This window comes from Drosophila sechellia, chromosome 2R, assembly GCF_004382195.2.
Source record: "Drosophila sechellia strain sech25 chromosome 2R, ASM438219v1, whole genome shotgun sequence".
Taxonomy (NCBI): Eukaryota; Metazoa; Arthropoda; class Insecta; order Diptera; family Drosophilidae; genus Drosophila; species Drosophila sechellia.
The window spans coordinates 7,943,132-7,955,973 of NC_045950.1; the positions used below are offsets into that span (position 1 = coordinate 7,943,132).

Sequence of the window (12,842 nt, forward strand, 5' to 3'; positions counted from 1 at the left end):
TTTTCCTTTTAAATGTACTTTTTGTTGATTTTATTGCATCGCTGTGGCAGTTCAATGAACGCATTTGCCGGCGCCATTTGCCAAGTCATTCCCAGCCACATCCCCAACCTCTTGTATATACATATATGTACCCCTGCTATAGGGCGAAAGCCCTTCTTGGCACGTTGTTTTTCTTAAATATCAAATATTCCAACATACATTCTCATACTCGTTGGAGGCACGCAAACATTTTGGCGTACATTTCCGCAGGAAAATGGCAGCCGAAATGCCAAAAGGCCAGCGGACCAGGTGCCGAAGGTGGGTGAAGGTGGGTGCTTTTGGGCGACCCTTTGCAGCATGTTCAAGCCGCTTAACATGCAACTGGGGGCGCAGTGGAGCCGCGGGTGAGGCAGAGTCATGGCTAGACTTGTTACGCAAAGGGCGACTTTTTGAGGCAGCTAACAGTGGCGCAAGTTTGGAAACAAAAGTGCATGAATCCGACAAATAAATACATTTTAATGCAATTTAAAGCAGTGCCAAATATGAAAATGTTACTTACTATTTCATGTTAACCTTGGACTAATTATTATTTATTATTTGTAAATTAACGAAACTCTCTAAATTTCTGGTCTGACCCACTGTTGGACCATCTCATTTTGCCCTTTCACCGGACTGATCCATTATGTTATTACATTTACTACAATAACCAAATTACAGGTCTGTCGAGGGGCAGGCACTTCCGTTCTATTGATTACATTTGCATTTTGATTAACAAATGATTCGACCCCTACCGCATCCCCACCCCCAATTGTGCATTGCGACTTCATTGTCCAGTGGAGCATTATTCACCGGCATTTGAAATGCCTGGGGGGCAGGTGTTTAGATTTGCTTTAATCACCTTTATTACTTGTCAAACACGATTCGCCCGCAGGCCACGTTTTCCGCACTGGGGAAGTGTGTGGGCTGGATGTTTTGTTGACTTTGCGGTTTTTTGTTTACATGTTTGGGAACAGCAAGTGTGTGTAAAATTCAATATGCTTTTGGCTTTTGCGGTCGGCCCGAAAAACTTGATACAAGCGGACGACACGTGCCCGAAAAGAGAAACCCGAAAACTGAAAACCAGGAAACCTCAAGATCCTGTCCAGATACAAGGGCGCGGTCGTAAACCTATCTGGAAGGGAATCATTTAAAGCTCATTAGCCTGGCCCAAAAATGAAAATAGCCAGGAAACTCGAGCGATAAGGCAACTGCCTGGCCGTCAAATATAAATATATACTGGTAATATACGATTCGATAGCAAAGTCCGCAGCGAAAAGGCGGATGCCACTGGAGACGATTCGATAGAGCCGGTGTCATGGAATCTTTGGCAAGGAATTTCGCAGCGATTTATTTACGATTTATTTTGATTTTGCTATTGGGGCAATCTTTATGAGGCTCCCACTATGCGGACCATAAATCTCCGCCAGCTGTGGCGCTTTAAAGCTATATTCGCACGTCATCCGGACGGGGCTGGGTGTGAATTGAGTATGTGATATGACCCAGTCGTCCCCGATTGACTGATAAGGTCCGGCACTCAGAAATTGTGCCCGGTCATCTAACAGTAATTAAAAGGAAATCATATAATTAAATATATTTCTCAAGGACTTTCTAAGGCAAAGAAATGGGGCACCAAACATACTTCAAATATATTTGCTTATACGCAATCTTGGACCAATTCAACGACACTGATTTCCCTTTTGCTCCTTAATAAGCTATAATTATTATAATAAATAATTATGATTAATTATAAATAATGTCAAAATTCCGGGTAAAAACTCTTATGTAGCTTTAGGGTTTCTACGAAAATACATATAATCTGATTCAGAGAAGTAGCTTTCAGGTAGAGTAATTGTTTGTAGTAACTCGAAATAATGGCTCCGTTGAAGGTTTTCCAGCCCATCGATCTTATGAGCCTTCCGAAAACAACTTTCACATGTGCCAACTGTCAAAGATTTCCTTATAACTACAGGCCACACGATACCCCACGGCGTGACTCATTTCCCAAGCATTTTCGCATTTTCACCTGGCCAAATGGAGGCTCGCCAAATTCCGAGTGACCAACTAGCGCGTGGACACGGAGTTTAATCGTAATCAGTCGTTGATATTGATTGGGCGATACCGTGCCCCTCCACGCACCAACAACCTCCCACCGCCCGTCGACTGGCACCACCCACCGCCTCGAGAAGGCCGCGATGATTGACAGCAAATAGCGGCGCTTAGTGTGCGAGTGAGCGGGGCTGCTGTGCGAGGGAGAGGGCGATTTGGGAGCTGGTCAGCAGTTGGCCACAAAGTTCAAGTGGGGCCAACGAGGAGCTGCCAACTCGTTCCACAGCCACATGGCGCTGTCAACGCGATAATCAAGTGGAAATATTTATTTGTCAATGCACAAAGTTAATTAATTGAGTTTGCCACGTTAGGAAAAAAGCCATTTCCGGCAGGATGTCAAAAATATAAAACTTGGATTGAAGAAAAATTTCAAAAATTCCCAGTCCCTTTTGGATTTTTTTGCACCTAAAGGTCAAATTTTCAAGCAGTCGAAGCCTGTAAAATATTATAATTATATTGTGTACTATACTACACATTTACTATTTTGAAATAAAAAATTGCATATTTAAAAAAAGATTTTAATATAATCAGTTGTTGTTCTTTTAAAAATATAAGTTATGCAATCCACTGTATTTATGTCTTCATTGAATTAATCAAATCTCTCTCGAAATGAAGAAACCAAACGAAACGTAACAAAACAATTTGTTTGCCAAAATGGCAAATTAAATTGTTAAGTTTATTAAACGGCATAGTTGGTTGTCACGCCGATGTCAAAAAGGCCAAAACGGTAAACGGCGAGGAAACCAAAAAATAAATAAAAATAGCCAAAATGCTTTTGGCCGGGCCTTGAGTTGGCTATGAAATCTGGCCAAAACAGCAGCTTGGCTTACTCGGAGCCATTAGGCAGACAATAAGCTGCGTCTTTTTAAATGCCTGTCTGTGGCAGGTTCTCGGCGACCGGCGCATGCAATTAAAGCCAGGCCGTGTAGTTGGCCAAGAGGTTAAAATGACCACCCACGCCGTCGGCTGGCCAATTAGTTTGATGAGCAAAAAATTAATTAGCTTTTTGCGGTATCCGCTTGATTGGCCAAATTGACAGTTTGCCCTGCGAAAAAGAGCCAGAATAAAGATTGATTTCAGTTTGGGATTAGTTTTTGCAGGGTTATTGGTAGGCTGGCCTAAAACACGTTATTACTTAGTTACTTAACCGCTAACGAAATGTGTAAAAAAAAGATAAGCAATCAATATAATATAATTACACATTTTAATACCAAGCCCCTTTAAATGGGCAAGTGTAATCTGGAAAAACACCTGCTCAAATATTCCATAGAATTTCCACTAAAATAACATCTCATTCATCTCAAGAGGCCAGCAATCCAAACATCACAAAATATCGATTAATTGGTTCTATTGAGTGGGTCCAAAACACATCCCAACTATCTCGATGACAGCCACGTCTAAGAACTTTTATTTCGCTAATGAACAGCCCTCGGCTATCACTTGACAACTTAACATACTTCGGGTTGTTTGTAAGCGAATCTAATCGGTGGCAATTTCCGTGGCACATTCCTTGTGACGTCACAGCGATAGCAATCCGGCAATCTGCTATGGCCCGTGACTTTGGCCAATATTTTTTCACGAAACTTAAATCGACTTTCTACTTACTCGCAATGTAGGAGCTGCTGTTTACGGCTCTGGGCAGTTGGCAACAGCCTGATAACTGGGCCGAAAAAATTTACAGTAATTGTTTACAATTTTATAAGGGGGCATGGGCTCTGAAGAGGTCCCATCGAAAATGGAATCTGAGTCACGGGAGTGATGAAATTGTCGCTCCAAATTATTCAGGGAAAAACCTTTGTACCGAATCGAAAATATCGGCCGACTGAAGGGGAGAGAACACAACTTAATCCCACTTAAGGTTTCTGTTATTTTCACTTCACATTTGAAAAGTGTAATTATATTTTGAGTACTGAACGTGACTGGAGGAATCGAAATGTCATTTTCGACCCCACCGATAATCCTTATTGGTTGACCACATGTTTACTTTTCAGTTCAGGGCTACAACTTTTAATAGTAAGACGACTTAAACTCCCATTTATTTGAGTCCCTTTTTTAATTAATTATTTTTGTCATTATCAACCATATTTTTACCCCAACTTATTCGAACCTTCCCAAAATAACCCCTTTAAGCCGTCTAATTATCGGCTAATTCAAACCCACCTACTTAATGCCCAATCATCTCACTGTTAAGCTGCTAATTTCGCCAGACTTTAATGAGCTTAAAGTGCCTCCCAGTGGGGCAATCGAATCCAATTCAATCCAATCCGTGTCTGTGCCCAAATGCGTCAGCAATCAACCGGGTAACCAAGTGGCTGTCATTGGTCGTCATCGGCCGGCGTCAGGAATCAGAAATCAGGCGTCCACATCGAACATCGATACTGACAATGGCCCATTATCATCGGCGCATTACAAGGATGGCAAGGAGGACACAAAAGAGCGAGGAGCGGACTGCTCACGGTGCACAAATCGCCATTGTCTCGTCGAACAAAAGGAATCACAAGAAGCAGTGGCACTTCCCCATCCACACCCACACTTACACCCATGTCCATGTCCACGTCCTTATCCAAGACCATGAATCGATTGCCAGTGGACCGCGCCCCCTTCATGTGTTCCGCATCCTGGCCGGGAGCCATTGTCAATCAATGTTCAATCAACTGCTGCATTTTTGGCAACTTCCGCTGGGTGAAGTAGAGTAATGCCGTCCAATTGACACACTTCTTGTGCACTTAGAGAAACTAAGAAGTTTAATGTACTTAAAATATTCTAAAATATTTTCTTAATGGTTTCTGGACAATATAATATTTATTATAAAATAAATGTTATATTCTGAATATATTTAAATTGGTAAAATCCTTTTCGAAAAGTTTTTGACTTTTTTTCGAGTGTCCTGGCAACGGATGTCGCATGCGGGTCCTCATTATGTTGCTTTTTGTGACCCTAATCGCTTTAAATAGTGATACACTTAGGGGTAGTTCCGCTTTATTGCGTGGGTGTTAACCGTTTTTATGGCCATCCGGAACTATTGCCATTCCCGTGATTGTGATTGGGACTGAGAGTAAGCCCATTAGGCGAACAGCTCGACCAGGAAACAGATCCCGGCGAGGGCGTGTCCGCCGCCCAAGACCATGGCAGCCATCACTATATCCTCGAGTCGCAGTGCTTCGATTGTTTGAGTTTGGGTGGGAAAGAAATGCAGGAAGCCAGCCTTTACGGCCAACTCGTGGACATCATCTACTAGTTTATTTTGCAAGCCGGTCTCAAACAAGAGTTGTACATGATCATTGTAGTGTTTTTCCAGAACCCAGTTTTGCTTGATGACCTGAACGGCCCAGGTGTAACCCACGGGATTGGATAACTTCTTCATCCTGCGCCTTCGCAGGAATTTCTGTTGGTATAGATAGAAGTCCATTCTGTCCTCCGAGTCTACATAGGCGTAACTTGGATCCAAGCCATTTCTCTTCTGCATGTGTAGGGATTCCTCCACCAGAAGGAATCTCTCCCTCAACTCCTCCGAGCTGCCATAAACTGAATTGGGTCTGATGTTGTGCGTCTGGAGTAGTATGTTCACATTAGCCGCCTTCAAGTCGGCCAAGTTTTCAATGGGTCTCTGGTACAGTTTTGTGGTCAGCATCATGGACAGCAGTGCCACATATAAATTGGACAAAATTAATCCAATGGCGAATAGCAGAAGTAGTAACATCAATTTGGAGCCACTCGAAGACTGCGGCAAAGATAGTTCTCGGTTCAGCAGAGTTTGTACGGCCAGCAGGAGGTACTGACCTACATTCCATTCCTTGAAATGCCAGCGATGGAGCAAGGAACCCATTACCGCTATATACACCACTATAATGCCAGTTCCGATCCAGACGTACAAGTCAAAGGGCCTGAAGAAATAGTAGAACTTCTCGATGGGGTTTCCAAATGGCGCCATTATGGCCACACGATTCAAGCAAACTGGCTGACTGGTGGCATACGTGTAGGTCCTTATGAAGATACTGCCACAGACATCGATTTCATCATCACTGACCATCTGCACACATTCTGCGGTGGAATAGCGACGAAATTCACGAAAAGGAGTCGCTTGAAACGTTGCATTGAGTTGATCAGCAAATATTTTTAACATGGTGACTATACTGCCTTTATAACGATTTGGGGAACTTGGCAGTTCATCCTCGTCCACAAAGCAATGAGGTGGGTCGTTGGTCACTAGAACACGCAGTGGATAGCCCATCAAGTTACGGGTGTTCCTGTTCTCAATATACTCTTTCAAGTTTGTAGGCATCGTCTGCAAGTAAGGATATGGTTTTATAGACCACAGTTCTTCTTGCGAGTTATAAATTAGCACTTGTGAAAAGCCTGCACTCCAGTATGCTTTACATATATCCACATAACTGTTTCGATTTTCTTCATCATTATCTATCAGCAAAATGTCATTGTATTGCCTATCCGTGAGATACGATCTTAACACATCCAAAGTGGCAAAATTCAAATTCAAATCACTTTCGAGTCGTATTATTATAAGCACAGGTTCGTCGTGATAGGTTTTAAAATCTTCACTAATGTTATTAGAAATGATCATTTTCTGGTAATTGTCATCTAAACTTGAAAAATCATATAATTCTGTTCCAAGGACAAAGTAAATTTGGATTTTTATCTTAAGTTCAGCACTCAAGTGTGATATAATTGTGTCAGGTATGGACCAAACTATCCTCAAAAATATGATTATCAGAATGATTCTAAGCAGCGACATCTCGAAAGGCTTGTAAGTTAATAAAAGTTCTTCGAAAATCAGGCGGCGAAGAAAGCTCGGTTGGTTAATTCAATTAAGCGAAATAATTAGTTAGATAAACTTAGTATGAGCAATTAATTACGGACTTCGAAAGGCCTCAAATATATGTAATTTGTCTTTAATTAAGTGATGAATTGGACTCGTTGTCACAACTTTAAGGGATTGTCAAAATAATATGTAATATGCCTAACTTAATTTTAAACTATCTTATTTTATACAGTGTTTTTGTGATAGCTTTTTCGATGTATTTGTTGTAATGCTTTCAAATTTATGCAATACATAAATATATAAAATATTTTAAAATTTTAAAAAAAGTATGTAAATAAACTCACTGGCTCCAAAATAATTCTTGATTTCAACATTGTGTTTGTTTCCCTTTCCGAGATTCAAGCAGTTAAATATGTTTAAAGTTGTATGTTACAGCCCTTTAACAGCGCACCCCGCTTTAACAGTTCGAACCGCTGCCAACAGGTTCGAACGGCAACAGCTGTTAGCTAACATTGCATGTTGCAAGCTGCTCTCTGGCCGAATATCGCATGCAATAAATATCATATTGCAGCAGCAATAGCCGCGCTCACACACACAAGCGCAAAGACTTTCACGCGGAGCAACAACAAATGCGCAAGTTTTCAAACTGCTTTTCATGTGTTTGTTGTTGCTGTGGCCGATGTTGCCGCTGCGCCAACTAATATTGCTGGTTGCGCTTATGTTGCTGCTATTGCCGTTGCTGTTGCTGCTGCTGCTGTTCATGTTGCTGCTGGCGTCGCTGCTGCTGCTGCTGCTCGTGTGGAAAGGAAGAAAAACACAAAGCCAAAAAATGTCGCACGTTTGGCTTCGGTTTAGTCTCGATAATTCAATCGCCCTGCCAAGACGTCCAACGTCTCGCTGCCGCAACGCCTTTAGCCGACATTTTGGCCAACGTCCCGTGCATTACGCGATTTACACACCCCCCATTTAGCAAATAATAACGAATAATAAAGAAATGTGCCCCCAATAAAGTATTGAAACAAGAAATATATATTATTTTATGATTATTGCAAGCGCAAAGCGGAAGTACATCGCATCGCGTGTGTGTGAATTCGCGAGTGTTCACATGTGTGTGTCTATTTGTCGGCCAGCAATGAGTTTCGATTTCATTTCGCTCTGAACGCACATACATCGCAGAATATTGCACATATTACATAGAGAGGGGATAGCTATCGGTCAACTGATTACACGGGGCCAAAAACTGCCCAATGTCAGCCACATCGGTTAGCCAGCACGTTATCACCCAGCGACAGCTACGACACCTCTGAATTTTAGTTTACTGCTCTGTGCCGGCAGTAAATGGGTTAAAATTATGTACATTAATCGCCGAATGAATGTCGAATCAGTTAGAGAGACTGCTGTTTTTTATTGTGAGTATTGCCAGTGATCGATAGCCCGGCCAAGTGAAGGTGAAGTGGTATTATTAGATTATGCTTGTAATGGGCTCCAAAATGATTTGACAGCACTTTGGGATAATTCAAACTTCCGGGTTGGGTCAAAGACGATTTTTCCAGAACTAGAATAATCCAGAATCTACAGTTATGCCGTTAGTGCTAATAGAATATTAAGTGCCTAATGGATATACTAGACTACCATGAATTATTTGAAAACGAGAATTTGGATATCGAAACATAGAAATTTGTTTACAATCATTTCGGTTTATACCCCTTGCTATATGAATTTTAAGTTTTCGCAAAATCGTTGGACATTATAGCTTGATGGTGCGCTCAAAATATATCCTAAATTAGCCATGCTGATGTCTTCTGATGGCTAACTAACTTTGGGCTAACTAACTCTTCAGAATGTAATTGATTGTACGGGGAAAGACCCTTACCATACAGCAACCGTCGTGTTGGCCACTCGACTGACAAAACCCTCGAAATCTATAAAACAATAACTATCAAGGCCCCTCGAGTGAAAACCGCAGCCTCAAACACGGCTATCGGTTAGCGGCGTCGAGTGTTAGCCAAGTTACATGGAGCTCTCGGGCCAAACACACTTCCTCAATACACAGCATAAGACCACCAAACACCCCCACCAAAAACTCCCTAGTTGGTAGCTTCAAAATCTTATCAAGGCGCTCGCTTTGTAATGCTATCGAGCACTTCCTCGCCTCGAATTCCTCGCCCTGGGTAACCTCGTTTCGGTCCCCATAGCCAATGTGCACGCTTTATTTTCCCAAGCATTTGTGCACTATGAAAAAAACAACATATCTTAACAAGTTACAATCTTAAGTCGTCTGAAGGCAAAGAACCTAATGAAGGCAAAGAACCTAATGTTTTCAATATGACATTGAAAGCTCAAACGTTGCAAGCAAGTATATTTCAAAACCTAACTCATGCACAACTTTCCACAGTGTATTCGAAGGTGCTCTAGGTGGGTGGCAAAGGGGCGGGGGCGTAGGAGGTTGGGTACCGAACTAAAGTGAAGTGGTAGAAAAAGCCAAGGGTTGCGGGACTTTCGACGGGTTAGGGGCAACCAAACGCATTATTTTGTAATTATCGACAGAGTTCTAATAAATAAACCGTAGCAAGGCCCCGCACAAAAGAGTTTGGTTACTTTTTCTGGGTTGATGAAATTATGAATGGAGATAAGGTGTGGCATATGTGGCAGAGGGAGGGGTGGCAGCAATACTCAGAAAAAAGTTGTAACTCTCATTCATTCAGATACAAGGCTGAGCACCAAGAAGCTTACAAATCTATCTTCCAACTGCAGATAGCAGATAGCAGACTGGAGTAAACAAAACGTAATTTAGCATTGTGGACGACTTTTACAATAATTACCCAGATATAGTTGGTTCCATAAATCTGCGAATAAATCGTATTAAATTGCAATAAAAACTTCGCAGAAATGCTCAAAATTACATGGCCAAAGTCCTATTTACATCACGGCAAACCCAGAAGCACCTGACTTCCATATATCGAAGGTAGATCTGGGTCCGACATGATTTACAACCTGACCTGGCACAATAGCACAAAAGTGGGAGGAAAAAAGGGGTAAAACACAAGCGCCGCCGCTTGGCGAAACAATAAATTCATTAAACCTAAGCCACGATTATTAATGAAAGTAATAAAATACCAAAGAGCCAACTAATCAAACATGATAAATTACCGAACAAAGGTGGTTTTTTGGGGGGCAGGTGAGGAAAGGTAATGGCTACCGACATACGCCCATCCAAGGGCGTCGCTAAGGGACTCAAAGATGGCAATCGAAGAACAGGCAAGCAAACAACATGAAATACTTTTGTGCTCTGTTTGCACTGTGCCGAGGGTATCAAAGTATTTGTCGTGACATCGTGTAAACATTGGTATGCAATTTAGGTGTGATATTTTGTAGTTATTGCTGTTGGTCCCTTTCTGCCGTTTTTATCTGATAGATACAATTATTGATGGCCCGGTTGGCAGATAGTAAAACGATAAGGCTGCCACAATTGAAAGAAAGAAGTAGAAATTGCTTAAACCATATATATGTACCGGGAAAATGATAGAATCAAAGAATAAGAAGCTTTAGTTGCTTTTAAGGCTTAAGAATGTGCAACAAAAAGTTAAGTAAACAGTTTAAAGGCGAAATTTTCATAGTCCAAACATGTAGAATATTTCAGAAACCCTTTTAACTAAACTATGAAAAACATTAAATCCCGTTTTGTATATCTTCCAGGTGGTGATTTCAGGTGCATTATGTACAGTAGAAGATTACGTAATAATGTCACAGTGTGCACACAACAAAGCCATACACCTAGCTGCGGAAGGAACAGTCTCAGTGACAGACACTTCACAGATACGTAAGTATTCCAATAAATTTACTACTTAACCCCCTCGTGCCCCTAACACCTCAAGTGCCCCAGTGCAGGTCTCCTGTTCGGATGTGTTTTTTGTTTATTGACACGTCTGCAGGAAATGCCATCACATTGCCATCTAATTTACAATTTTGTACTCTTTCCTTTCGGCTTTGCCCTCGAAACCTTTCACAAAACAATATATATGCATCCCGAAAAATAGAAAATATTTCAACAAAAATGGGTGGGGGCATTCCACTTGGCTTGTCCAAATGTCGGTAACAACAATAACAGAAAGTGCTACAGTTGTTGAATATTTTTCTGCTTGATCTATTTATAATGTTGCCAACCGTCATTCGAACGCGTGACGAAATCCACTCGAGATTCTGTAACAGAGGTTGGAATGCAAATGAGGCTGAGAAAAAACAACATTGAAGCCCCAAAAATTCGAGTATATAAGTTATATGAATGCAAAAAGTCACTAAATGTTCTCAAAGTACCTATTTCATAAATGAATAAATGATAGAGGCTTTATTTTCAACTATCTTTCGGGTAATAAACACTTTACCCACTTCTATTTGAGCCACAACTATTTGGAAAACACATTTCCAAATGCAACCTTTCTGGGGCCTGCATAAAATGCGTAATTTATTGCAAAAACTGGCAACAAAGCAACTCACACCGGAGAAAAATGTAAAAATCATAAAAATTTGCTACGCTTTGGGTCAACTTTCACTCGACGCAACACCACCAACCTTTTTTTTTTTTGGGTCTGACCCTGGCCAATTAGAGCCGCTGCAGCTGCTGCCTGAAAAGCAGAAAGAAGAGATACAAGGACCAGCACGAGCTACGCAGCCTCACACAGCAGGATAATAGGGAAAGAAAGGACGGGACAATGGAGGTTCAGAAGAAGCGAGCAAATGCTGGAAAATGCAGTGACAACAGGTGCAAAATTATTTTTTGTTTGTTGCGAGTGCGCGTGAAAATTTCCATATGACCACTTAAGGCCTAATGTGCGAAAAGTTCTTTTGTCAATTTGCACGCCCTCTCCTCACCAAGCGACCCTGAAAACTTCTTTCATTTACATTTGGCTAAGCTCAGGTAGTCGGGGATTATCCCTCGTCCTAACGAAAACCTCGCTGCATTCGGGTTTATCCCACTTGTTTGGCTGGGAATTTCCCCCGCAGATTTACGGTGGTCAGCCAAATCCCGGTTAACTGGAAAAATATCGCAGAAATAAGGGAAGGTACGGCTGCTAATGAATCCTGACATCTTAATCAATTCTGGGGGAATCGAAACGCAAGGGAGGTGGCACTTTCACCACCCCAAACAAAAAGTGAAAACGCACTCACCCGAGACCACAACATTTTCCCATTTTCCAAAACAGAAGCGGGCCACACGTCAATAAATCACACGATTTAATTTCAGACCAACAGAAGGCGAAAATTGTTGAGGTGGCTTGTGTGGATTGCGATGTGTTCCCTAGGACCGCAACTGCAACTAGGGACCATGGCCATAAAACATTTTATAGCTCATCATGTGCGGTCATAAATCTGGGAACGCAATCAGTTCTGCCCGGCTCCCCTATATATTCCGGTCATATATACATATATATCGGATGGGTTCAGGGCGTTGCCCAATCAACACCTAACCCTTACCCCTGTCCACGGGATGCATGTAACAAGTAACGCAACCGTTAATTTCTTGATCAAATTAATCCCAGTCGGCTCTTTTTTGGAACTCCTGCCCGAATCCCGTATGAGTGGTGGTCTGTCTGCCAGAAGTTCGGCCGCTTGTTTGCCTGGCAGTTCATTAAAAATGTTTAGCATTGTTCAGCATCGTTGACGGCGGCAGCGCCAGTGATCAATCAGATACTCTCAAGATGCTGTACCTACGATTGCCCAAATGTATTCATAACAAGTGCGAGATCGTCGGATAAGCGTCTTTGTAGCACACAACACTAATGGGAACTCTAAGAATAGGTTGAGCATTATATATGTATATCTTCAGGCTGTAAATAAAACGAAGTATTATTCGATATCTTAGTTAATCACATATCACATCACATACATATCACTCAAAATTTGTATATAAATACAAGTATGGCTTGGTAGAGTTGTTTTACCT

At 41.7% G+C, this 12,842-nt stretch overlaps 2 protein-coding genes across 5 annotated transcripts in view; one reads left to right on the forward strand and one right to left on the reverse strand.

Annotated features, from left to right (window-relative positions):
• LOC6608710 (uncharacterized protein DDB_G0288805) overlaps positions 1-12,842 on the forward strand; it is a 56,284-nt gene that overhangs the window by 24,552 nt on the left and 18,890 nt on the right. For 3 of the 4 annotated variants that reach the window (XM_032715358.1, XM_032715360.1, XM_032715359.1), the window contains one exon: positions 10,598-10,721. In XM_032715358.1, the coding sequence (XP_032571249.1) occupies positions 10,598-10,721 (124 nt within the window). Of the gene's footprint in view, positions 1-7,746; positions 8,311-10,597; positions 10,722-12,842 lie in introns of those variants that run through there. The other variant, XM_002033398.2, reaches the window with a different exon arrangement.
• LOC6608709 lies at positions 5,096-6,928 on the reverse strand. Its single transcript, XM_002033397.2, has one exon. The coding sequence runs from the start codon at positions 6,872-6,874 to the stop codon at positions 5,189-5,191; it is 1,686 nt and encodes a 561-aa protein (XP_002033433.2). The 5' UTR covers positions 6,875-6,928; the 3' UTR covers positions 5,096-5,188.